The sequence below is a fragment of the Siphateles boraxobius genome, unplaced genomic scaffold, assembly GCF_051911475.1.
Source record: "Siphateles boraxobius isolate OS27281-9 unplaced genomic scaffold, OSU_SipBor_1 119, whole genome shotgun sequence".
Lineage (NCBI taxonomy): Eukaryota > Metazoa > Chordata > Actinopteri > Cypriniformes > Leuciscidae > Siphateles > Siphateles boraxobius.
This window is the reverse complement of record NW_027508721.1, coordinates 338,335-362,162: the sequence shown is the minus strand read 5'-3', so window position 1 is coordinate 362,162 and position 23,828 is coordinate 338,335. Positions and strand designations below refer to the sequence as shown.

The 23,828-nt window shown below is 35.8% G+C and overlaps 2 protein-coding genes across 4 annotated transcripts in view; one reads left to right on the top strand and one right to left on the bottom strand.

Moving 5' to 3' along the window:
* fhip1aa (FHF complex subunit HOOK interacting protein 1Aa) overlaps positions 1 to 15,240 on the top strand; it is a 37,339-nt gene extending 22,099 nt beyond the window's left edge. For 2 of the 3 annotated variants that reach the window (XM_077203153.1, XM_077203164.1), the window contains 4 exons: positions 582 to 1,535; positions 2,279 to 2,457; positions 3,183 to 3,297; positions 4,122 to 7,068. In XM_077203153.1, coding sequence (XP_077059268.1) covers positions 582 to 1,535; positions 2,279 to 2,457; positions 3,183 to 3,297; positions 4,122 to 4,324 — 1,451 coding nt within the window. In that variant the 3' untranslated portion in view covers positions 4,325 to 7,068. Of the gene's footprint in view, positions 1 to 581; positions 1,536 to 2,278; positions 2,458 to 3,182; positions 3,298 to 4,121; positions 7,069 to 15,132 lie in introns of those variants that run through there. The other variant, XM_077203175.1, reaches the window with a different exon arrangement.
* gatb (glutamyl-tRNA(Gln) amidotransferase, subunit B) lies at positions 7,853 to 23,824 on the bottom strand. Its single transcript, XM_077203188.1, has 13 exons — positions 23,578 to 23,824; positions 21,830 to 21,980; positions 21,599 to 21,712; positions 17,477 to 17,675; positions 17,265 to 17,387; positions 15,580 to 15,693; positions 14,511 to 14,595; positions 12,127 to 12,171; positions 10,600 to 10,792; positions 9,458 to 9,591; positions 8,884 to 8,962; positions 8,636 to 8,770; positions 7,853 to 8,497 (listed from the first exon to the last, which is right to left on the bottom strand). The coding sequence occupies exons 1-13, from the start codon at positions 23,739 to 23,741 to the stop codon at positions 8,372 to 8,374; spliced, it is 1,662 nt and encodes a 553-aa protein (XP_077059303.1). The 5' UTR covers positions 23,742 to 23,824; the 3' UTR covers positions 7,853 to 8,371.
* Between the last annotated feature and the right edge of the window lie 4 nt (positions 23,825 to 23,828).

Genomic DNA, 23,828 nt, shown 5'->3' with positions numbered 1-23,828 from the left:
AGGCTGACTAGAAAGTTCCAGTCATGTGCGTTGGGGCAAGTTGAAGTTGAAGCTGAACTGTCCATGGCATTAGTTCTCCAGGAGCAAGAAGTGGACATTCTTGTCCTAGATTAATGCATAGCCTTAGAAGTGGTTATTGTTAAAGTTGTTTTATCAAAGTATTTCCAGATTTCAATGTCAAAAGTGAGACAACAAGATTTCATGCATATTTTTGCATTGGTCTCCAATAAATTATGTGCTGAAGATTTGTTGACAAAGATCAAACTTGATCAAAATTGGTTAAGATGACTGGACTCTAGTTGCTCTGTGGGCTGTTTGTAGACTGAAATGCCATTCACGTCTTAGTAACTTCCGTCTTATGGATTACATCTGCAACATACTTCACTGCATCAACTTAATTTCTTCATTCCAGACTATGTAATCCGCTTAATGTCTGTGCTTGTTATTAAAGTGTTTACAAGCTGATACAAATTCCAGAGAATTACTTTTGTTAGGATCAGTATTTGTGAAAAAGAGGTCATGAAATGTAATGAGACGTGTGTCAAAAACAGTTTTAAAATTGCTTGTATATCTTCCTTTAGAATCAAAGGAGGTCCTATCAGAGGAGAACGACTGTGGTAACTCCTGTGTCATTGGCTCAGAGATCTACCTGGATGTCAGTTACCTGCACTACTTGAACGATGCGCAAAACGGCATCAGTCACTGTATGCGAGCATGCCGTGTGTGGTCCGCCCCATACGATGGTGAGAACCCTCCTCCTGAGGAATACCAGTGTAGTACCTTGGAAGAAGCAGGTAGGACTCGGCAACCAATTGCCAGCAGGAAAACCCCAAATCAGATGCATCGCTCCGGTCCACCCCTCAAAGATCTCACTGCTACTCCCAGAATGCTGGAGCTGGAGTGGGATGATAGCTATGATGCTTGTCCAACACAATTGCATCCAGAGGAAGATCAGGAGACTCGTCCCATCCCTGAAGAACCCCCAAAGCACATTCAAGAACTAAGGAGAACTGCTATTATGATTGTGAAGGGCTCTTACATTGAAGAGTCTGAGTTTCAGAATGATGTTATGGTCTATGACCTGGTAGCTCAGAAAGATGCCAATGACTCTGGTAGCAACTATCATGTCTCATCCAGACCTACTGAACAAGCAGAGCAGGAGGTTTTAGATGGACCAGTAACTGATCAAAAGACTACAAATTCAGAATATTCTATGAGCAATGGCTTGAGCTCCTCAGTAGATGAAATGGACAGTCAAAAGAGAGGGTCACGATCAGACCACAAGTCAATGGGTCCAGAAGGGGAGGACCTAATGGCCCAGTATGAGGAACTGATTAGAACTCTGGGTGCACAGCCTAGTAGTCCAGCAAAAGCAGACACTGAACTCAAGAGTCGTACAGACCTCATGAATGAGGAGGAAGATGATATAGACTTTAACTCTTTCTCACCTGAGACACCAGAGGCAGAAACATTGCTGTCTCCTTTTGGGACCAAACCTCGAAGTGGGAGCAAGGGTCATTCTGTGCCTTTTACAGGTCAGAAAACATTTTTTGATATGGACTCATAATGAGTGGGATGATTTTGGATACAGCCAGAGTCAAATTGTTGTTCTATACCCAAATCAAACACACCTGAAAATGCTAATCAAATGTTGTATTAGACATGGAATACTAGCATACTGCACTTTACATTAATACAGTGTTTACCAACCCTGTTCCTGGAGGCACACCAACACTACACATTTTCCAACTCTTCCCAATCAAACACAAATGATTCAACTCATAAGTAGAGACTCCAAGACCAGAATACTGTATATGGGTCAGATAAAGGAGACATCCAAAATGTTCGCTGTTGGTGTGCCTCCAGGAACAGGGTTGGGAAACACTGCATTAATGTATATTGCGTGCTCATGTAAAACAGTATGCAGTATGCTATAATTTCAGCAGTACTATGCTTCTGATGTCACATGTACTGATCAACTCAACAATTAGCATCTATACACCGTTTGTGCAATCATTTCACATTTGAATGGCAATTAAATCAAAACACGAGTCAAGCAAGATTGTAACTGATGTTGCTGATTCTATTCTAAAGTCAAGCCGAGTACATTGCATTGTGGGGCCCAATATCTCATGAAGTGTGACTTCAGTTCTGGCCCCATAAACTACTATGCAGAGTTTTGGAATTATTTAGTGTTAGCTTCAGTTTAATATTCTGTATGATATTTGGGTTTGTATCTTTCTATTTATTTGAGTTCTATTCTCCTTGTCTCTTTTAGGGCCGTTTGTGAGTGTACTGCTGTCTCGTCTGGAAAACATGCCGAGTAACGCGCTCCATGTGAACTTGCTTCTGACCGGCATCCTGGCTCAGCTAGCTTCTTATCCTCAGCCCCTGCTGCGCTCCTTCCTTCTCAACACAAACATGGTGTTCCAGCCCAGCGTCCGCTCACTATTCCAGGTACTGAAGTACATACAGTATCTGATCTACTTGCATACTTATCTCTGTTCTTCTATGTTTTGACATGGACAGTAAGGCAATATTTGTTGCCCAAATAGGTTTTTAATTAATATATTTTCAATTAGGATTCAGCCCACTTTCACTTTTTAAGTCATACTAACTCAATATTCACTGTCATTGCATGCTTAATGTAGAAAATAATGAGTCCCTAGAATGTCACAATATCAAATATCAGGTTCAATACAATCAAGCTCAATAAATTTCTCTCAGATTCAGATTAACATGCCAGATGTTTTGAGTGTTTTATGTATGCAGGTCAGTTTAGAAATGTCACCTGTTCAGACTAATGTCTTATGTGGGCCACATTTAAGAGCTCGTGAACGTTGCCTCGGATTTGGGGGATAAAAAAATGTATTTTGACCACATTCAGTTGTGGTGTGAATGTTGCATTTGTCTCTATTACTCTAATATTAAACAGATGCACAATACTCCGGCATATCTCAGAATGACAGTGTCAATGTAGGGTTTTGTACTCAATACTTATGATATTATTTAGATTTCACGTTTGTCAGTATAAGAGTGGAAAACTCTCTCCAAAATGGGCATGTAGCCCTAAAAATCTCAGTGAAGCTTATTCATTTATACATGGTATCAGTATGAATGTGGAATCTGTTTATCCATTCATTTCTCTTTCCCTTCTTGCCTTTCCATTTTGAATTTTGTAGGTACTGTCCTCAGTGAAGAACCAGATAGAGCAGTGGTCTGCGAATAATAAAGATTTCCCTGAGCTCCTCACAGCTGCTCAGCACTGCTTATTGGCCAGAGAGAGTTCACTAAGAGGTCAGAGTATATTCATATCCTTTCAGTCATGTTGTTTTATATTTAAGACACTATGAATCAAAGCTTAATAAACACAAAAGTGTTTTAAGAATGAACAATATGTAATATTTCATAAACATGAACCACAGTGAGCATCTGCTCCTGTGTCAGCAGAATGTTTTCTGAAGAAGACTGTTGCACACAAAAGGTGTACTGTAGTTTGTCCACAGGGTCTGTAATTATGAAAATAATCGAGAGAACAAAATCACACACACACACACACACACACACACACACACACACACACACACACACACACACACACACACACACACACACACACACACACACACACACACACACACACACACACACACACACAAAAACTGTATAGTCTGAGGAAAGTTGACAAGTGTTAGCTAAGGGGAGTAGCTAGCTAAGGTTTTAAATTGAAAGTCCAATTGTTTTGTGTTTCATAATTGTTGTACATTTAATGTTTTACTTTTGTTTTACTTGCATATTGCTAAAAATAGTCGGTTTAATCATGACGATTTACCCAATATAATATAAGATAATATAATATAATAAAGATATAGACCTGTGGATAAACTGTGCTCTGATTTACACATTTTGTTTTACTCTGAATCTAATTTATTTGATATTGAAGTAATTTCTCTCAGTTTCAGGGGTACAAAGCTGCTGTTTTTTGCATGACAATATAAACTGCTTCATCTTCTTAATTTGACTTGTTCAGTTACTCATCCTTTTATTGGTTTGAATGATAGACGTTATGAAAATGCTTAAATATTGCACAATGACTAGGTTTTTCTTCCATTTCAATCTAGACTCTCAGAGTCCACAGACTGGAGATTGGCTCCATGGTTCTGAAGCAGACAGAATCAAGAAGAACCAAATCCAACCTAAAACTGTGGTTCCCCTAAACAAAACTGAGGTATATGCCACAGTTCTTTTCACAGAGTTCTTAAAAGAACTGGCAGCCATTGCACAAGAACACTCCATTCTTTCTCATTTTCCCACAGACCAGTAGCGTTTGATTCTGTTTTTGTTTGTTGTTAATGTTTCCTTAACCTTTGACATTTTGAATGAATTTTAGTTGAAAGCACTATACCTCTAAATTAATGTGGGATTTTTTTGGACAATTTTTTAATATATATTTTTGATGGGGGGATTATTTCAGCATGTTTTTGTCTGCTGTGTGAAAGTCATAAATCATTTATTTATGCATTACCAAGCCTCATTTCCCAGCCAATACAGTTACAGCACAAATCATCACTCATAAAACCAGTGTCTCCTGCCATAAGGCAATGAATTGATGTGCCTTCACTTCATAAAAGTGACTTACAAACACAAAATGCTGGACAAAGCCTGCCTAACTTCAGGTGAAAACCAAAGAGTGACGGTCATACAGCCATGAGCATTAAGAGGTGACGGGGCATTAGACATTAATAACAACACTTGATGACTGCATGTTTTGCAGACTGTTCAGTGATGCTGTCTCTTGCTGCATTGTTCTCCTGATGGCCTTATACTAAAAGTGCCTATTCCTTTAGTACTCAATTTTCAACATGTCTGTACAGTTTTCTATGCAGTAAACATACTTTGTAAACCTGGACACTGGTCAATGTTTTATACAACAGACCAAGTGACCTGATACCAATCTTTCATTTGAAAATTACGTTTCTAGTATCTGTAAAACCGCAGCCTTCCATCTTAAAATTATATCTAAATTACGTCATATGCTCTCAATTCATGCGTTCATGACATCAAGGCTAGATTATTGTAATGATATTATGGGTGGTTGCCCTGCACGCTTAATCAACAAACTACAGCTGGTCCAAAACGCAGCTGCTAGAGTTCTTACTAGAACCAGGAAGTATGACCATATTAGCCCGGTTCTGTCAACACTGACAGAACTCCCAATTACAGAACTCATCTTATAGCAGAGATACATTTTTTTTTTTTTTTTTTATGTTTCAAGGATTGCACCTTGCAACCTATTTCAAGGTTTGCGTTCTCGAGCCACCAGGCACTGTTGCTGTGTGAATGAGCAGGCCGGAGCGCGTTAAGAGTTTTCTGTTTGAACGTTGTCGTGTTAACGGTGCCCCTAAGTTAATAACTAATGATCTTTGCAATGGAATTGAATCAATCAAAACTAACTTTAGCTGGAAAAATAACTTTATTCTAGAGCTGCTGTAAAGCCAAAACAATCTCTGTTACTTTAATTTCCTATTATCACTGTAAAGCTACTTTGAAACAATCTATATTGTTAAAAGCGCTATATAAATGAAGGTGACTTGACTTGACCTGTAGAATTGCGGGATTTTGAGAAACACAATTGTTGTGGTTCCTTGTAGAGCATCACTGATATTAACTTAGTACAATGTGAAAGGTACTAAGTTGTTAACAAACATGTTTGAAAATAGCAAGACATTCACTACCGTTCAAAAGTTTGTGGTCGTACGATTTTTTTTTGTTTAGAAATAGATACATAGGCTACTTTTATTCAGCAAGGATGCAATAAATTAATCAAAATTGACAGTAAAATTTCAAATAAATTTCTGTTCTTTTGAACTTTCAATTCATCAAATAATCCTGAAAAAATATATCAGTTTCCACAAAAATATTAAGCGGAGCAACTGTTTTCAACATTGATAATAATAATAATAATAAATGTTACTTGAGCAGTAAATCAGCAGCATATTAGAATGATCTCTGAAGGATCATGTGACACTGAAGACTGGAGCAATGATGCTGAAAATTCAGCTTTGCCTTCACAGAAATAACTGGCATTTTACAAATGTAATTAAAATTATTAAATAAACATTTGTAATAATATTTCACAATGCTACCGATTTTTTTCTTTATTTTTGATTAAATAAATTGAGCATTGTTGAGCATTTTTCTAAATAAAAAAAACTTTCCAACACCAAACTTTTGTTAGTGTATTAAAACCATTGTAGAGTCACATAAAATCTTCACAGAAATGTTACATAAAATCTTCATTCTTTTTTAAACTATTTTTCTTTTTCTTGAATCCCCATGACTTTTTTGTTTGCATGGCCTCTGAGAATGGTCATGAATGGCATGCATACTGTACATCACATATTTTAAATGTATAAAAGAAAGCAAATGATATACAAATTCCAGTGTATCTAAACACCCCATATGCAAAAGAGAAAGTGTCCTTTAGTATAAAAGTTGCCTTGATCTGAAAGTATTTTTACTATCTCCAGGTGTCTTATGTGTATGTATATTGAAAAACTCTGGAAGTTCACCTGATTCCTGAGCACATTTGTTTTTAGTGCAAACTGATAGTTGATGAAATTTGTAAACACCATAAGCAGGTGATCAAACATTTGGTGGTTATGCTTTAAATAGTTTATAAATAGTTAAAATGTAAAATTTTAATGTATATTTTTGACATATTTGATTAAATGTCTTCAACATATTCAGTGGTCATTTTTTGAAGGTAGATGTTTTGCTTTCCCCCTAGTACAGATTATGTCAATAAAAACCTGATTACCAAACATCCGCAGGCCACAATGTAGCTTGTCAATCCAAAGATATTAATATGCAGTTTTATGTAATGAAGGTGGCTTTTTTAAAAAGGTTGTAAAAAGAAACGCTGTAGAAATGTCACCAGCTCATATTTTCACCTTCAAATGGCAATAGTTTCTATGTCAGAAATGTAAGTCAGGATGACTTGAATAAAGACATCTCTTGTCCACTAACAGAAGTGTCATATGAGTTAGTGGACAATAACATTGTCAATCTTCTATGCTTTAACTGATATCTTCTATGCTTTAACTGATATGAACATCCCTTTTCTGCTGTTTGTTTAATATACTTGTTTTTACAGCTCCAATACATATATAATCACAGCACACAAAATCTCTCCTTTGTTAGGTTGCTCATGTGTATTTGTTTTGTATATATATTGTATAATAATAAACAGATAGGGGGTTTTATACCTAAATAAAACATTATAGAATTGTCCATGAAGTGCCTACTCCCAAATAATGCTATTGTAAATAAGTATGTATTTAATAAGTCTGTATGTTTGGTAATGTTAACTCATGGATACTCATGTATGCACATGCACTGTTGAGACAATTTAACTCCTGTTCTCCAGATAGTCCTTTCAGCCGAAGGGGCAGTTTTTTGTTTAAAACTGGGTCCTTCCTCAATTCATTTTCACTAATGGCAGAAGCAATAGTCTCCATCGTCAAACCTTTTCCTAAAGGGCTAATTATGATATTTATCTATATATCCATCTATCACGATCAACTTTTATTGTATGGATAAGACAACATGTGTAGACTTTTATTAAAATAAAAAGTAACAAACTGAACAAATTTCACAGACATTTCAAATTCAGTTGAACTCAAAATTTAAAGTGTGTTGACCATGGTACTGAGCATTGACTCACATGTCTTGACATAATGTTATATGAAATTCATACTCCACCAGAGGGTGCTAGTTAATCATATGAATTTTTTTTTTTTTGAAGTCTTAAATACGTTGGGTCTGACAAAAAGCAAAAAAGCAAGTCTTAGTAGTACACAAAAACATTCCTTTTATTTCAATCACTCATGCCAGCAGACATCAGCTGTGCTAGCAATGGCTAATGGTGATTACACACCAGAAGTTTCAGGCAACCTTGGCCTGACCTGCTAAATTCTAAAAGTGATGAATAATCCCACAAAACCCAATTCGGATAGAAAATCCATAGAGCCGCAAACAACTTAAAGCAGCACAAAAAGATTCTGTGCACACAAGATTTTCTCACAAGGCTTGACTATTAAGGAATCGATGATCATTGAGTGATAAATGTCTTAGAGCCCAGAATTAACTGAGCTGTGATGAATTAAATACTGAACTCTTTACAGGTAAAACAAAAAGTAATGTTGCATGAAACACTTTTGTTTATCAAAATGTTAGAGGAATATATTTTACAGTGGAGACACCTTTCTGGAATGTCTGTACAGAGGCTATTAAATGTAAATTCCATTGCTCCATTAAGCTGCTTGTCCAGAACACCGCATTAACCCACAAAATAGGCATGCTGGGCAGTTCATGAGATCATTTCCTCTAGAATGGCTCTGACTTGGACCGGGTCAGTTCTGCCTTTAGTTTCTCTCTGAACTTCACCCATTAATTTGTTCAGTACTTTCTTATTACCCCCTCTAATAATCTGAACCTGCAACAAAATTAATTTGCAAAAATTAGTGTACAGATTATCGCTGTAACAAACAAATAAATACTTAGTTTTATACGTTTTTATTTTATTTCTACTAGCTGAAAATAGTTTTTAATGTGGATTAATGTCTGGATTTACCTCCTCAGTGTGGCGGTCCACAATCCTCTGACAGATCTTTCGTAGCTCCTCTTTGTCATTTATCATCCACAAATCCTGCTCCTTCACTATCTGGCCCACTGTGTTCTCTGGAGCCTTCCACATCTCCTGGAAAACCTGCGCTCACCACATACAAACACAAAACAGGCCTGTGGTTTAAGGAGAACCTCACATAATTTGGCTTGTACTTCTGTCAATTAGCCAAGTTAAGGATTGTTTTTCTCTCTTACTTGTTTGGCAGTTGAGGATGAGATGTGACCAGATTCCACAAGATTGATCAGCTCAGCAAGAGCAAATGGAGAGATGGGACTAAGAAAGAAAGGGAGAGATTAGTTAGAAAGAACAGGTTTCACACTCACAATACATAATTCTGTGAGCAAGACTTTATGACCAAGGAGAACTCATCACTGGATGGGTTAAACATGGCTTCTTTCTCACAATTTGGCCCCACAAACATATTAGTGAACTCAAGAAAACAAGAGATGATCATTGAGGCAGTTTCTGATCACTGAGCTGGAGTCCCAGAAAAACAATCCCGTATATATATATATATATATATATATATATATATATATATATATATATATATCCCTAGGCATGGAGTGAACACAACCGCCATTATTTATTATTTACTGATAGGATACAATATTGGAGAGAAGGAATAACAAATAGACTGGAAAAAAGCCTACGGCGCACATGCACACTTCCTCTCTCCCCATTTTTTGGAATTGTTTATTCTAATTTATTTTCCAATGTTTTGGATGTATTGGAGCTATTGAATGATGGTTCTCAGTGCTGGCTCACCTCTGAGAGACTTTCAGACACTGAAGATTCAGATTTCCCATCAGCTCATTCATCACCCAGCCAATCACCTTCCTCGGTTCTACCTCTGTCATCTTAACAACACTCTCAAAGTAGTCCATAAGCCCATCCTCATTCTGAAAAAGAATAGTTATCATAAAATAACTATTTCTTTATATTAATATGAAATATCTGTGATGAAAAAAAGTAAAAAACAAAATAGAAAAAAGTATAACAAATGACAAGATTAACCCAAAACTATGGAAGCCTGTTTCCAAATCAGACTGTGAGATAAAGCAAACATGCAATTGTGAGATACATTTTAAGAAATTAAGTAACATTGTGAGACATGAAGTGACAATTATGAAATAAAGTCACTATTGTGAAACAAAGACAAATTAGAAGTCACAATTGTGAGATAGTCACAGTTACAAGAAATACAGTCACAATTACGAGGAATAGTCACAATTGTTAGGAATTAAGACAATTATGAGAAGTTGTGATTAAAAATACTTGAAGTTAAAACAAATAAAGATGCAATTAAGAGGAATAAAGTTACTATTCCAAGAAATAGTAGCAATTGTACGATGAAGTCAGAATTACAATAAATATTTGCCATTGTGAGATAAACTGACAATTATGAGAAGCTGCAACTGTGAGTCAGTTACAAGAAATAGTTACAAGAAATAGTTGCAATTACAAGGAATTAAGACCCAATTATGAGAAATAGTCACAATTGTAAGATATAAAAACAATTATGAGTTGCAATTGTAAGATAGTAACAGTTAAAATAAAGTTGCAATTACTAAGAAAAAATGTGCAATTACAAGAAATAGTTGCCATTGTGAGATATGAATTCTCAATTAAAAGAAATAATGACGCAATTGCGAGAATTAAAGTCACAATTGTGAGGTATGACGATATGATTCATAATTTAAAGAAATAATATTGAAACTGTAAGAATTAATTTTTTTTTCAGTTTTCATGACCACAGACATGGCCATATGAATGGAAAATCATAGTGCTTACAACTCAACACAGTTAAAAATGCAATTGGAATTAATTATCTTAAAAGAATCAGAGTGCTTGATGGGAAATGTTTGCCATAAAACAAGCATGCACAGCTTGAATGTGAACTTTCTCACCACCAGCGTGAAGCTGTGCTCTCGCAGAACACCGTACGTCTCCACAAGCCTCGTTCTCCTCACAGACGGCAGCTCTGGCAACTGGGCACTCAGCCTGTCAATCACCACAACCTGGGCGGAGTCAACGCCAGCAGGCACCGAAGCTTCACTCTCATAAACAAACAGTGGCGGCAAGTTGGGCTCTGGCATGAACCTGGGAGATAAAGAGAGAATGTATGTACATACAACACAACAAAAGGCGTGATTCAAGCAGGTCATGTGGGGGAACACAGGAGCGTGTTCTTATCAGGTGCAAAGATAAGCCAGCGTTTGTAGTGTTCAGACAGCGTGCGTCATCTCAAGGCCTAATCTCCAGCCCTCTCTGTCTCTCTGTCACACCCTCCTCATATATCTCTTCAACCTGAACCGGCCACACATGTCCAGCCTCCATTTGTCCGAGAGCGTCCTCTCCAGTGGCAGTCCATCAGAGGCAATGGAGGCTGAACCTCCTTTAAAAATAGTTGTGATCAATTTACAAATAACCATAACACACATGCATTTACATTTTTTCCAGAATGGATATTCACATTTACATTTGTTTCTCTCAAAAAATGCAGCTGAAAAGGCAAAACTGAGAAATGACTTCCTTCTGCATAGTTAATCAATCATAAATACTGTACGAGTCTAAGATTTTAAATGCTTTTGAAAGAAGACTGCATTTATTCGATTTAAAATACAGTAGAATAGTATTGTGAAATATTATTACAATTTAAAATAACTGTTTTCAATTTTAACATATTTTAAAGTTTTATTTATTCAAAAGAATTTTCAGTAGCCACTACTTCAGTGTCACATGATCCTTAAGGAATTATTCTAGTAGGGTGATTTGCTGCTCAAAATAAACTTTTTTTGTTGTTGTTATTATCAATGTTAAAACAGTTGTGCTGCTTAGTATTTTTTGTGAAAACTGTGATACATTTTTTCAGGACTCTTTGATGAATAGAAAGTTCAAATGAACAGCATTTATTTCCAACTGAATTTTGTGTAACAATGTGTTTACCGTCACTTTTGATAAATTTAATGCATCCTTGCTGAATGAAAAATTTACTGTCCCCAAAATTTTGTGTGTGTGTGTATATATATATATAGTTCAAATATGTGTGTAGAGGAAAAGTGGCTTTCAATGATGTATAAATGTTTATTTTGGTCACAGTCTGTAGATGGCACTGCATGATTTGCTCCATTTCTTTAGTACATACACCCACTCTTCCCTCCCTCCTCCTTTATGTGGATCTACAGCCGCATTATCACAGCACAGCTTATGCATATTCAGTCCTTCATATCACCACTTGTCTAGTCTTCCTGTCCTCTTCCTCGTCTGTTTTGTCCTCCCTGCTACTCCCTTGTGGTCTATAGTCCAGCTTCCCTTTACTCCATCACTCTTTCCAATGTCCTCTCCTGTTTTTCTTTATCTTTACTCCCTGTAGTACTCCACAGGATGGAGCAGATTTCACTCGCCTGCAGGGTTCAGTGGAGCATTACACTCACCTGTAGTCCTGTAGGCCTTCCTTATCCCTCATCGGAATTGTGTAACTGGTGAGAGAGAAAGAGAGATGGTAATAAATAAGTTATAGCTTAAAATAAAATAAATAGTTTCAAGCAAAAGTATGTTCTGATAGAAGGTTCTTACAGGAATTTAGAGTTTACATGTTCAGTCAGCTGGTCATTATTACCATGCAGGAGTTGTGATGCGCTCACAGCGTGTCATAATTAGAGTAATTACTAGATGACAACCAGGACTTTTAATGCCAAAAAATGGCAACACTATTAATGCCTAAAAAATGAATGTGTAATTTCATAAATCAACAGATAAAACCCCAATAAAACACGTAACAGTTGTTATGCCAATGCCTTTTTGATAAACTTAAAGTTTATTTAGCTTAATAAGCAGGACATTAGTTATCCAACTGTGCAAGCTACGTTAAACTGTATTGTATGTATTTCATTTATTTTCAGATTAATCTTGCATTAAGACATTAACAATAGTCAATTGTAGGAATTATTATTAAATAACTGACAACTACTGTAACTACATTTTAATTCTGAAACTGCTGCCATTTTTAATGATTATGAATGGCGTTGCAGTTGTCAGGTGGTACAAGTCGAGGCTCTCAGAAAGTTACAAGTTTACAAGTTGTAGTTACAAGCATTTTACAAAAATTATGATAATTCCTTTACCTTCTCTTCTTTGTCAATTACAAATTCTACTGATAGCTTTGTCAATGGATAGCAAACAATTTAGTAAATTAAATAAATGGTGAGCATAAGAGACTTTAAATTTAAAATTGATGTTTATGAAAATTTTATGTTTCCAATCTTTTGACAGTCGGGATTTGAACCCAGGTTCCCTTTCTTGTTATTCCAAAACTCTACTTTTTTGGTTAAGTGTTACGTTGCCCAGGGCACCAAAAATATGTGTGTGACACACCTAGCTTTTGTATCAACCTGATGTGCTTTATTTAGTGATAACATCCAGCTAATAGTACATTATCCTGTAAATTGAATGACTACAAACCAAATAAAACATAAATGGATTAAAAATTGTGTTGAAATTATGTGAGAAGAGACCAAAAGTTAATTATAGTTTTGCAGCCATTATAGAAAGATATTTGATGACAGACTGCCACGATTGACCAATTAGAATAAAGTATACCAGAACAGAAGGTTGTGTACTAAGCTCTTATATATTGGTGGTTTGTGCTAGCAGATCATATCCAAGAGCAGGAGGACACAGCTGTGAGATGAGACTTTTATTTCATGGGCAGATGCTCACAATAATACTGCTCTGTCATCTGTAGAGAACATGAGTTAGTGTGTGTGTGTGTGTGTGTGTGTGTCTGGTGCTGCCATGTGTACAAGTCAACACATGACAGAACTACTGAGGTCAAATGACCACATTCATCTTTGGTCACAGATGGACAGAAAAAAGACCAAGGGAAAAGTATGCTGCCAATGACTAAACACAATATTTCCAGAATCACTATTTGCCAGTGCTGCAGAATCTACAGCGCCACAAAAGAAAAACCGTTTGCAGTTTGAATTGAGCATGAGATAAAAGACAGTCTATCACAAAATAATGACAAGACAACATGTCTGTCTATTGTGTTGTCTTCACTGGCTGCACACAAAAAACAGCATGACAAGTGTAGCCTGATTCACGAATAAATTAACATTATTGGTTTGAATAAGTATGACGGATCCTTTAAGATTCCTGACTTGCACAATTGTTCAAAAGTGTTGATTTGGTGCTGAAGAAATATTTCTAATTATAACCACAGTTGTGCTGCTGAATATTTTTATCAAAACTTGATTTTCCTTTCTTTTTTCAACATTTATTCAGGATTCTAGGATTATTAGAATGTTCAGAAGAACAGCATTTATTTGAAATAGCATATTTATCATAATAAATATGTAAAAGTATTTACCCTTCAGTTTGATTAAAAAAAATCTTACAGACCCCAAACTTTTAAACGGTAGTGTACTTATTGAAGCACAAGTCTTGACTTTAATGTCTAGCTCGATTCAAAGCAATAACTTTTGAAACTTTAATTAGCAGCATTATGACTGGTTGTTCGTATGACAATGTGTTGATTTTTAATAAGTTTTCGGTTGTAAATTGTGTTTTTCGGCATTGTATTACAGTTTGTTCTTATATGGTTGGTTTGCAAAAACAGAATTCTGTCAGAAACACTGACTAAACTTGAAGTAGAAGCTCAATATGTTCAACGTAAAGCTCAATGTGTGTGATCAATATAGAATCTGAGACTCAAACCATGTATAACTCAGATGGTCTAATTGCATTGCTCTGTTCCAGTTGATATCACAGGAGAATGTAGCTCTTGTAGAAATCTGCCTGTTCTGGGCGCACTTACCCAGATTTGCTGTCAAATGCTCGCGTCTCATTAAGAACTGTCCCATCGCTCTGCAGAACCTCCATCTGTCTCTGGATCTCGTAGTCTATGGAACATGTACCAAGAGAGGACCAATCAAACTCTAACCACAACCTTCTGCCAAAAAAAGACCCTAAAGTACTTTTGAAATGGCTGCACATCAGCATTTTTCCTCATGACTGCTTAAACGTGCTTTTGGGGGAAATTGTACTAGTGTAGAAAACCACTGGTAGTCCTTTAGTTTCAGGACAATGTGCAGTATTAAGTATAATAGCTGACTTTTCAAGACGTCAAAACAAAATGCATTATAAATATTAATTAAATTGCACAACTTTCTCTCAGGGGGAACAGTATCACAACAGTGTAAAACATGTCACATTCAGCGATTACATATTTTCATGTTTTCAATGTTTATTCTTGCTTTCATTGACAGTACTACTTAATCTTCTCATCCTTGACAGGCATGTTTATGTGGGTCTTCAACACTCATTGTGTGTGCGTGTGTGTGTGTGTGTGTGTGTGTGTGTGTGTGTGTGTGTGTGTGTGTGTGTGTGTGTGTGTGCGCGTGTGTGCGCGTGCGTGTGTGTGTGTGTTCATGCAGCAGAGATGATTGCTTCTGCAAGCCTTTATTCAACGGTGCACATCTTGACAGAGCATTTAACACGAGACAGAGATGGAGTGAGGTGAAAATGCTTATTGTTCGTGTTTCTTATCTGGAGTTTGCAGTCTGACTTTCAGCTCTGGCATAATTACAAAAAGACACATTCCCTTCAACTGATGCTAGGCTAAATGTGACAACCACACAAGAAAAGTGACTTCCAGCTATTACTAAAGTGCGTGTGTGTGAATATGAATGCAGCATGATTAAAAGATTTCTGAAACCCACTGGCTAAAAGTCTATTTCATTCCCTCGACACATCTTGCTGTACTGAGGAGCGGCAAAGAGATTTTACTGTATGCTTGTGCTTAAACCAGAAAAACCTTCTCCAAACCAACAGGCAGATCTTGATATCCACAAAATTCTTTCTCAGTATCAGTTAGACATCCTCACCTATGGCTTTGGCCATGTGCCTGACACTGTTGATGTTTTTGACCTCTGTCCTCACTCCCAAAGGCTCTCCAGGTCGATGCACGGACACATTGGCATCAACCCTAAGCTGCCCCTCTGTGAAAGGAGAGAAAGAGGGATTTAATGAGAATCACTCCGAACAGTCATTACAATTCAACCATCCACAGCTCTCAAAACCCCTGCTAAACCAACAGTGCATACATTTGAATTTGAATGATTTATTTGCATGAAATACTGTATTCTGGAGAGCACCTTTGAATAGTCTGCAACAAATAAACAATTTGCTGTATTTTGCTTCAAGGGGTTTTGATTAAACAAGAGCTATCGAATTTTTCATTACAGGAAGACAACAGGTTTATTGATCAGTGACATATTAAGAAGGGTTGAGGAACAGGTCAGTTTATTTGAATTTGTGTGTCTTACACAGACACTACATTTCCTTAATGTTCTTACTTAAAGTGTGTAACTGAAACTATGATTTACTCATATTAAGATACAAGAACATCTCAGTGCATCCGAAGCACAAATACTAGTGAAGTCGGAAAGGGGGAAAGGTGTTTACAAATTGGTTGGGAAAAGAGGGTCATTGATGCAATGGGCTACCTATAATCCTTTTATGCTATATAAGCTATTCATTTAGCCCTGAAAAAAATGAGTTACAATGCCAAGACATTCTATTTATGTGTGCCTTTTTCAGTTTTAAAGATGATTTTTAGATTTGTAAAAAAACATCATTTTGTGAACATTTTCTCATCTACAATACATCTTAAGATGTCAGAATGGCATTCAGCAGACATTTCTGCAATATTCATGATTTAAGAAGTAAGAGTCCACATGATTAAGAGTCCACATGTGTTTATCGGATGTTTGAACACAAAAATTAGCATTAGTGGCTTTCCACTTGATGCGCTCTTTAATAGACATCTTGGTGACATATGGAACACTATGTACTGGGCTGGTCGGTATATTGAATATTAACAATATATCTGCAATGATTGCTAAAATTCAGTAGCATTATGATTATTGTGATACTTTTAACATTGTTTTTTAGCCATTATGTTTTATAAACACTGTATCATTGGACTACTTTTGCAATCGTTTCCGGTCTTATTAAAAGCAAATCTTTAATTAAAAGTGCAGGGACCAAATCAAGTCGGTAGGTTCAATTATTCTCTGTGAATTAGTTCAAATTGTCCTTTTCTGTGAATTAGTTCTGATTCAACAACTCGTTTGTCTACTCACAAATGTTTGCATGGCAAATTAATGTGTATGAATACTATGGAAGTCAATGGGTCCCATCAACTGTTTGGTTACCCATACTATCCCTTTAAATTGTTAAAATATTAATTTAATATTAGCATGATTTAGTTTTAGTTTTTTTTTGTTTTGTTCGTTTTTCTGTATTTCACATCTTGCATTAAATATTTTCTACAACATAAATCTATATAGTGACGGGCTGTTTGGTTAAAATTATGGTTCTTCTGATATAAGATTATGGCAGATTTTTAGCCATATGGCCCATCCTTATGGGTACTGGGTGGATTACTAACTCAGATAACATTGGTGCAAGCAATGCGATTTGTGCCTGAGACCAATTCATGGGAATAAATGTGTGTAGACATTAAAGGTTGTGATCAATGTTAGCTGTAGGGGCTGTATTAAATCACCAGCCATGTTGCCCTGGCAGGTGCCCAGAGCCTGCAGGATGAGCTGAAGCTCTCTGACGGCAGCTGCTGCCTCTTCTCCACAACACATCTCAGGCTCCATCACCAGCTCCATCAGACCTACACCTACAGACAGAGAGACACAGCCTTCATATCAGACACTGTCCACAAAGATACAGTCATTATGTTTCTGTATAAGAGTAAAGATGCAGCACCTGCTCTGTTGAGATCTATAAGAGTCTGGCTCTGTTCATTATTATGGAGACTCTTTCCACTGTCTTGCTCAAGCTGGATCTGTTTGATTTTCACACTCTTGGTTACCACTTGATTCCTTCTGCGACCTTCAAAAAGACTATAGACCAGTGTCCCATCCACTGCTATGGGAAGCCTTTGCTGAGTGATCTGGTAGCCTGCCTGAAAACACACATAAAAAAACCTGTTACAAAACTAAGTAACGGTATGTGTCGAGACCATTTGAATTGCTACACAGAAGTTAATTTAGACCTAAATAGATCTGTTAACAGTAATGTACGTCTGTTTCTAACAGGGGTTTCCAAAACAGCAGGAGAGTGCTAGAAGATCCATGTATAAAAAAATAAAATAAAACAATGATAGATTTTGTCATTGTTACGATTTCATTCTGCATTTTAAATACTGGTCAGAAATAATATTAAATCACAATTACTTAAAAGAACTTAATAGAAACTAAGAAATATTTTCTAGACAATATTTTACACATACACAACAGTTCAAAAATATTGGGGTCTTTGACTTTCTTTTTAAAAGAGGTCCTATCATTCTTTTCAACTTTAATTAGCGTGTAATGTTGCTGTTTGAGCATAAAAAGATCTGTAAGGTTACAAAGTCCACTCCAAAGGGAGATAATAGATATAACAGAATCCACTTTCCAAGAACTACAACAAATATCTCGTTTGAACAACAAATAATTTTGCATATCTTATGAAGTCACAATGGTACTCATTTAAATAATGCGCGCCCATGGAATATGCAAAAAAGTGGACGAGGCCTGGTTGAGCTGCATTAGAAAAGTCGCTATGTCAAAGAGAGACTGTTTTTTCCACAACATTTCCAAAACTCATTTGTTTAACTTCCTAAGGCTGACGAACTTATAGTGGTAAAAATGTATTTTAAACACCGTTCCTGAACATTATAACCCCAACGTTTATCTGTGCGCTGCACATTTAATGGAGAACAGCTTGTTTTCCGTTGCTTTTGTAAGCTCTCGCTTTTATAAGAGGGTTCACCGCTTCTTAGTTAAATAAAACATGGTTTTGTGATCAAATAATGTATGTATCACCTTAATTTTCTGACAAATGTCATGATTAAATGGTGGAAACATAGATATATAATGTACAAGAAAATGACAAAAAACACCACTGAAACATCCTGTGAAATTGGTGCTTGTAAAGTCTGTGCACGAAATCCATTCTAGACGATCCTCTTGTTTGTTAACATTGTCAGGGTCTGAATTGGGCTCAAATAGGTTTGAAATAACCTTAATATTTACACTAGAGAAGAACTCGCAGTTATGGAGGGGCGGGACATTTCTCGAACATGTGCAAAGCAGTGCCAATCACAACACACTGGGCCAGCTAACCAATCACAGCACATTTCGTATTTCGGAAGGAGGGGCTTCATCGAAACTGGTATATTTGAGCCAGACTGGGGAGAGAGGAGATGTATAATGCAAAATATGTGAAAAATAATGACTGGGGAGAGAGAAGACTGGGAAGAGAGGAGATGTATAATGCAAAATATGTGAAAAATGACGACTGGGGAGAGAGGAGATATATAATGAGAAATGAGAAAATAATGAGTTTTTTAAACAATCAAGCATGAAAACCTATTCTAGTACACCCCAAAACAAAATCACGACTTTGCAAAAGGTCATAAGAAGACCCCTTTAATAAGTTAATACTTTTATTCAGCAAGGACATTAAATTGATCAAAAGTGACAATAAAGACTTGTACATTTGTTACCAAAAAAATGCTGTTCTTTTGAAGTTTCTATAATTCTATTCATCACGAGGAATAAAATGTACCACGGTTTCCACAAAAATATTAAGCAGCACAACTGTTTTCAATATTGATAATGAAAAGAAATGCTTCTTGAGCAGAAAATCAGCATATAGGAATGATTTCTGAAGGATCATGGGACACAGAAGACTGGAGTAATGATGCTGAAAAATAAGCTTTACCATCACAGATCAAATAAAAGCATAAGAGACTTCTTTCAAAAATATTTCAAAAATCACATCAACCCCAAACCTTTGAAGGGTAGTGTATTTATAATATTTTTACACAGTATAAATGAGGTCTATCTTTAAACATTAAAATATAGTTGCCTTTTGTATTTTAGGGGATTGTCATATTTGGGTGACTATCAAGCCAAAGCCATCAAAGCCACTGCTGTGCTTTGGGTCAGACCTATTTCAGTCTTCTAATTGAATTGACAATGTGATCTGGCTACATTTTCAACCTCCTTCAGTTTAACTGTGAAGCAAAACAGAGCACTCATAACTGTTGCTATGGCAACACCATGACCAAAAATCCACAAGAAATGTATCATAGTTATTGGCATGCAAAAGAGTAAAGGAAAGGGGAAAAAGCAATTATCCATTACCATCTGTGTGTTGTACCTGATCAAGTACTTCACCACTAGCACAAAAACAAACAAATGTAAGCACTTAAGATATTAAATTAGCACTAATGAAGAGTGACAGATTCCTCAGAAGTCAAAGATTCCCTCCTCCATTTCAATATCTGAGCTTTCTCAATGCCAACTCGATTTAGAATTTTCAAGCAAGTCCTTGATTACCTTTGATTATTTTGGCTTAAAATTGGTTTAGCAGTCCATTTGGTAATGTAGACACACTGCATAATCCAAGAAAAGAGGATATGCCTCACAAATCACTCGTATAACTGTTCAAATATATGCATGAATTCAAAACAGAATTGAATATTTTGTCTTGCGTTTTTTTGTGTGTCAGAACTAAAATGACATTTGCACTTAGTCTAATAATGTTATTTAATTACAAGTTAATTTCAAACACTGTGTCTTTACACAAGAGATATTGGTGTATCTGGTCTTGAATTATGATGCGCTGATACAACAAAAATCAATCTGTAAAGGGACTTTAGCCAAAGAATCATTGAAAAGACTTAAGAATGAGCTACACAATTTCATTTTAAGAACATCATATTCAGTTGCAGAATTCCCAATGGAGAACTACATTACCCACACTGCTCAAAAGAGAACTACCAATAACAGAAGGTGTTACCATGGAAGCAAGAAATGCAGCAATCTCACTCTACAGTAATCCACCACTTCCACCACTTGAAAATCTCTCTACATTTAAAATCAACTCATTTATTTGTATATACTGCATTTTTATACTGTAGACTTTTTATTTTTTGTAGGCCAAAACATGAAAACAAGTTAGCATTTTAGCACTTCCACTTCCATCGTCTTGAAATCAATGTTTTTTTATTTATTTAAATGGTTTTAGGTTAAATGCCTGAAATAAGGTCTGTGGTTTACACAAGCTCGACATATTTTCATGTTTTATTCTACAGCATAAAATACATCAGTAATACCCCCTCATGGTTTTTAGAGCTTTTCCTTGTCTTGAAAAAAAGTGCCTAAATGGGACTACAGATGATTTCGGGGACATTAAATGTCAAGACCCCGAACAGGAAAACTCATCTACTCACTAGTTTGCTTTCACAGCCTCACTGTTTATAATTGCGCTCCTGCAAACTATTCTAACCCAAATTTTAAGGGAAAATGTTATTAAAATAAAGCACTTGGTAATACTTACAAGGTGGGTGTGTAGTGCTTGTTTGGTGGTGACAGTATTAAGAACATATTTATGTTGATAGACATAAATTTGTCTGTCAACATACCCCACTTGTACAACTATATGGCCTTACAAGTCCGAATACCAGAGCTGAAACATTGCTCGAACCAGAGCTTGAATGTTTTAAGCTTTTAAGAGCTGACACTCGTTATTCATCTGCATTACTGGCAGCTATTCTGTTTCCTGCCTGTTCAGCATGGACAGCCATCACTTCTTCATTAAAGCTCAGGAAAAGAGAGATTGATGCACTGGATGTATGTGCACGTCTCTTTGACAAACGATGAATCTATAAAGCAGCTAATCAAAAATAACAACCCTATAGAGTTGGAAGCATAAGAAAGATGTTCTTGTTTATTGCATTTGTATCATCAGCACTTCTATGCTTTGGAATACGAAGATGAAACTACAAACAAATTGATTAAGCACCCAGATTTGTGTGCAGCTAAGGGAACTCACAGGCATGTCTGCATAAAAGTAGTGCTTCCTGTCGAACAGTGACTTCCTGTTGATGGTACAGTTGAAAGCAAGGCCTGTCAATACAGCAGCCTCCACACATCTTCTGTTCAGCACCTTAGGAAACGAAGCAGCAAGGCATTCAATAGCATTTATAAATGCAATGAAAAGACATATATATTTATATTAATGAGAATAATTTTTTTTTAATGTTAATTCAATTGATTTACTTACTGGCAGTGTTCCTGGTAATGAAGCATCAAAATGTGAGACAAGTGAGTTCGGTGGAGCCAAGAATCTAACATGAGATCCAGAAAAGAGCTTTGATGTGGACTGAATCTGAGCGTGGATTTCCAGACCCACAACACCAACCATTTGAGGAAGACTAGAAAACAGCACAAGAGATGAAGAGTAGGTGAGAACTGGTGACTCTCTACAGTTACTTTAATACATAGGATATTAAAAGACAATTATATAATGCTTTAAAAATCAGCAGCTCAATTCCATCAAATTATGAGTTTATATGAAGATATATAAATCAAAGTTAAAATAAAAGGTAGATTGTTCTAATTTACTGTACATCCGAAAAATAAGACTGATTATTATCTCTTTGCTAACTGCTAGTTGGTCAAACTAGTTAAGAGAGAGTTATGTTTTTTTTTTTAAATGCAATTAAAAAGATGTAATTATAAAAAAGAAAAAAGACTAGTAAAAATGTGTATCTCAGTTACTATAATGCTTTGAATCAGAAGTCTAATAACAGTGGATTTGTATGTTGGTATCAAATTCTTACACTACCGTTCAAAAACTTGGTGTCAGTACTCAGTAAGACATTTTTTATAACGAAATTAACATTTTTACTCTGCAACAACACATTCAATTTATTAAAAAGTGACAGTTAAAGACAATTAATATTACAAAAGATTTATATTTCAAATAAATGCTGTTCTTTTGAACTTTCCATACATCAGAGAATCTTGAAAAAATCTACCATGTTCTCATAAAAATAATAAACAGCACAAATGTTTTCAACATTGATAATAATAAGAAATGTTACTTGAGAAACAAATCAGCATATTAGAATGATTTCTGAAGGAACATGTAACGCTTATATTTTGTCATCACAAGAATAAATTACATTTTCAAATATATTAAAATAGAAAGGTATTTTAAATTGTAATAATATTTCACAATATTGCTGTTATTAATATTTTTTAATCAAATACATGCACCTTAGATGAGCATAAGGGACTTATTCTAAAATATATATAAACTAATATAAGCTTTTGAAGGTAGTGTAGTTCAAAGCCCTCTTAAAATTGAATGTGTTAGAAAATTCTGTCACCCAAACTAAAATTCCATTTTTGCTTACACAATAAACTGTTGAACTGTGTTCTCAGGACAATACTGCTTTTCCATAAATGTCAGGCTGTGGCTATAATTAAAACGGACTTTCTGGTTTTACTGATTACATTTGATCAATACCAATTTTTTGCATCGAAGATTTTATGTGGCTATTGAGAAAAATACAAATACCCTAAGAATTATTAATTGGAGTAAAAATGTGAGAACTAGCCAGGATTCACCTGTAAGAATTTATATGTACAGTACTTTAATTCATTTTAATTACTATTTAATTACATCAGTTTGTTTTATTTTATTTCGTATAATATATTTTTTTAACAAACACACTATTATCAAACACCATCTGTTCTTCTTCGTAGTATATGTTAATGGGATTTACATTTTGTACATTTTTCAGAGCACACATGTAAAGTCAAGGTCAGCAATCAAGTGTGGGCTTGCAGTCTGTCAGTACGCCTACAATCCATTACTTAATTCGATTAAACCAGAGAAAGACTTTTATTCAAATTCAGTGTGTCATGTTGATGACAGATGTCATAATGCCTGTATCTCCGTCTCCAAATATATGAACCTCCTATTTACAGTAGACAGCCTTTTGGGGGGTATTTGATGCCTACCTTTTTGTCTGTACTTTGGGCTTAAGTTGTTTTTTTGATCCGGATGTCCATATTGTCCTTATCACGAAATTAAAAGTATCAATGTGATACAAACTTAGTGATTTATTAGTATATTTTCTCAGGCTAAAGAGCATTCTGTTGTATCCTGAGGAGGAGGCTGCCATGCTTGTGTTTGTGTTTGGGCAGCTGGTGCATGTAGTTTTACAGAGCCACCAGGAACCCGCTGGTGTACCGTAGGATAATGAAAAAAA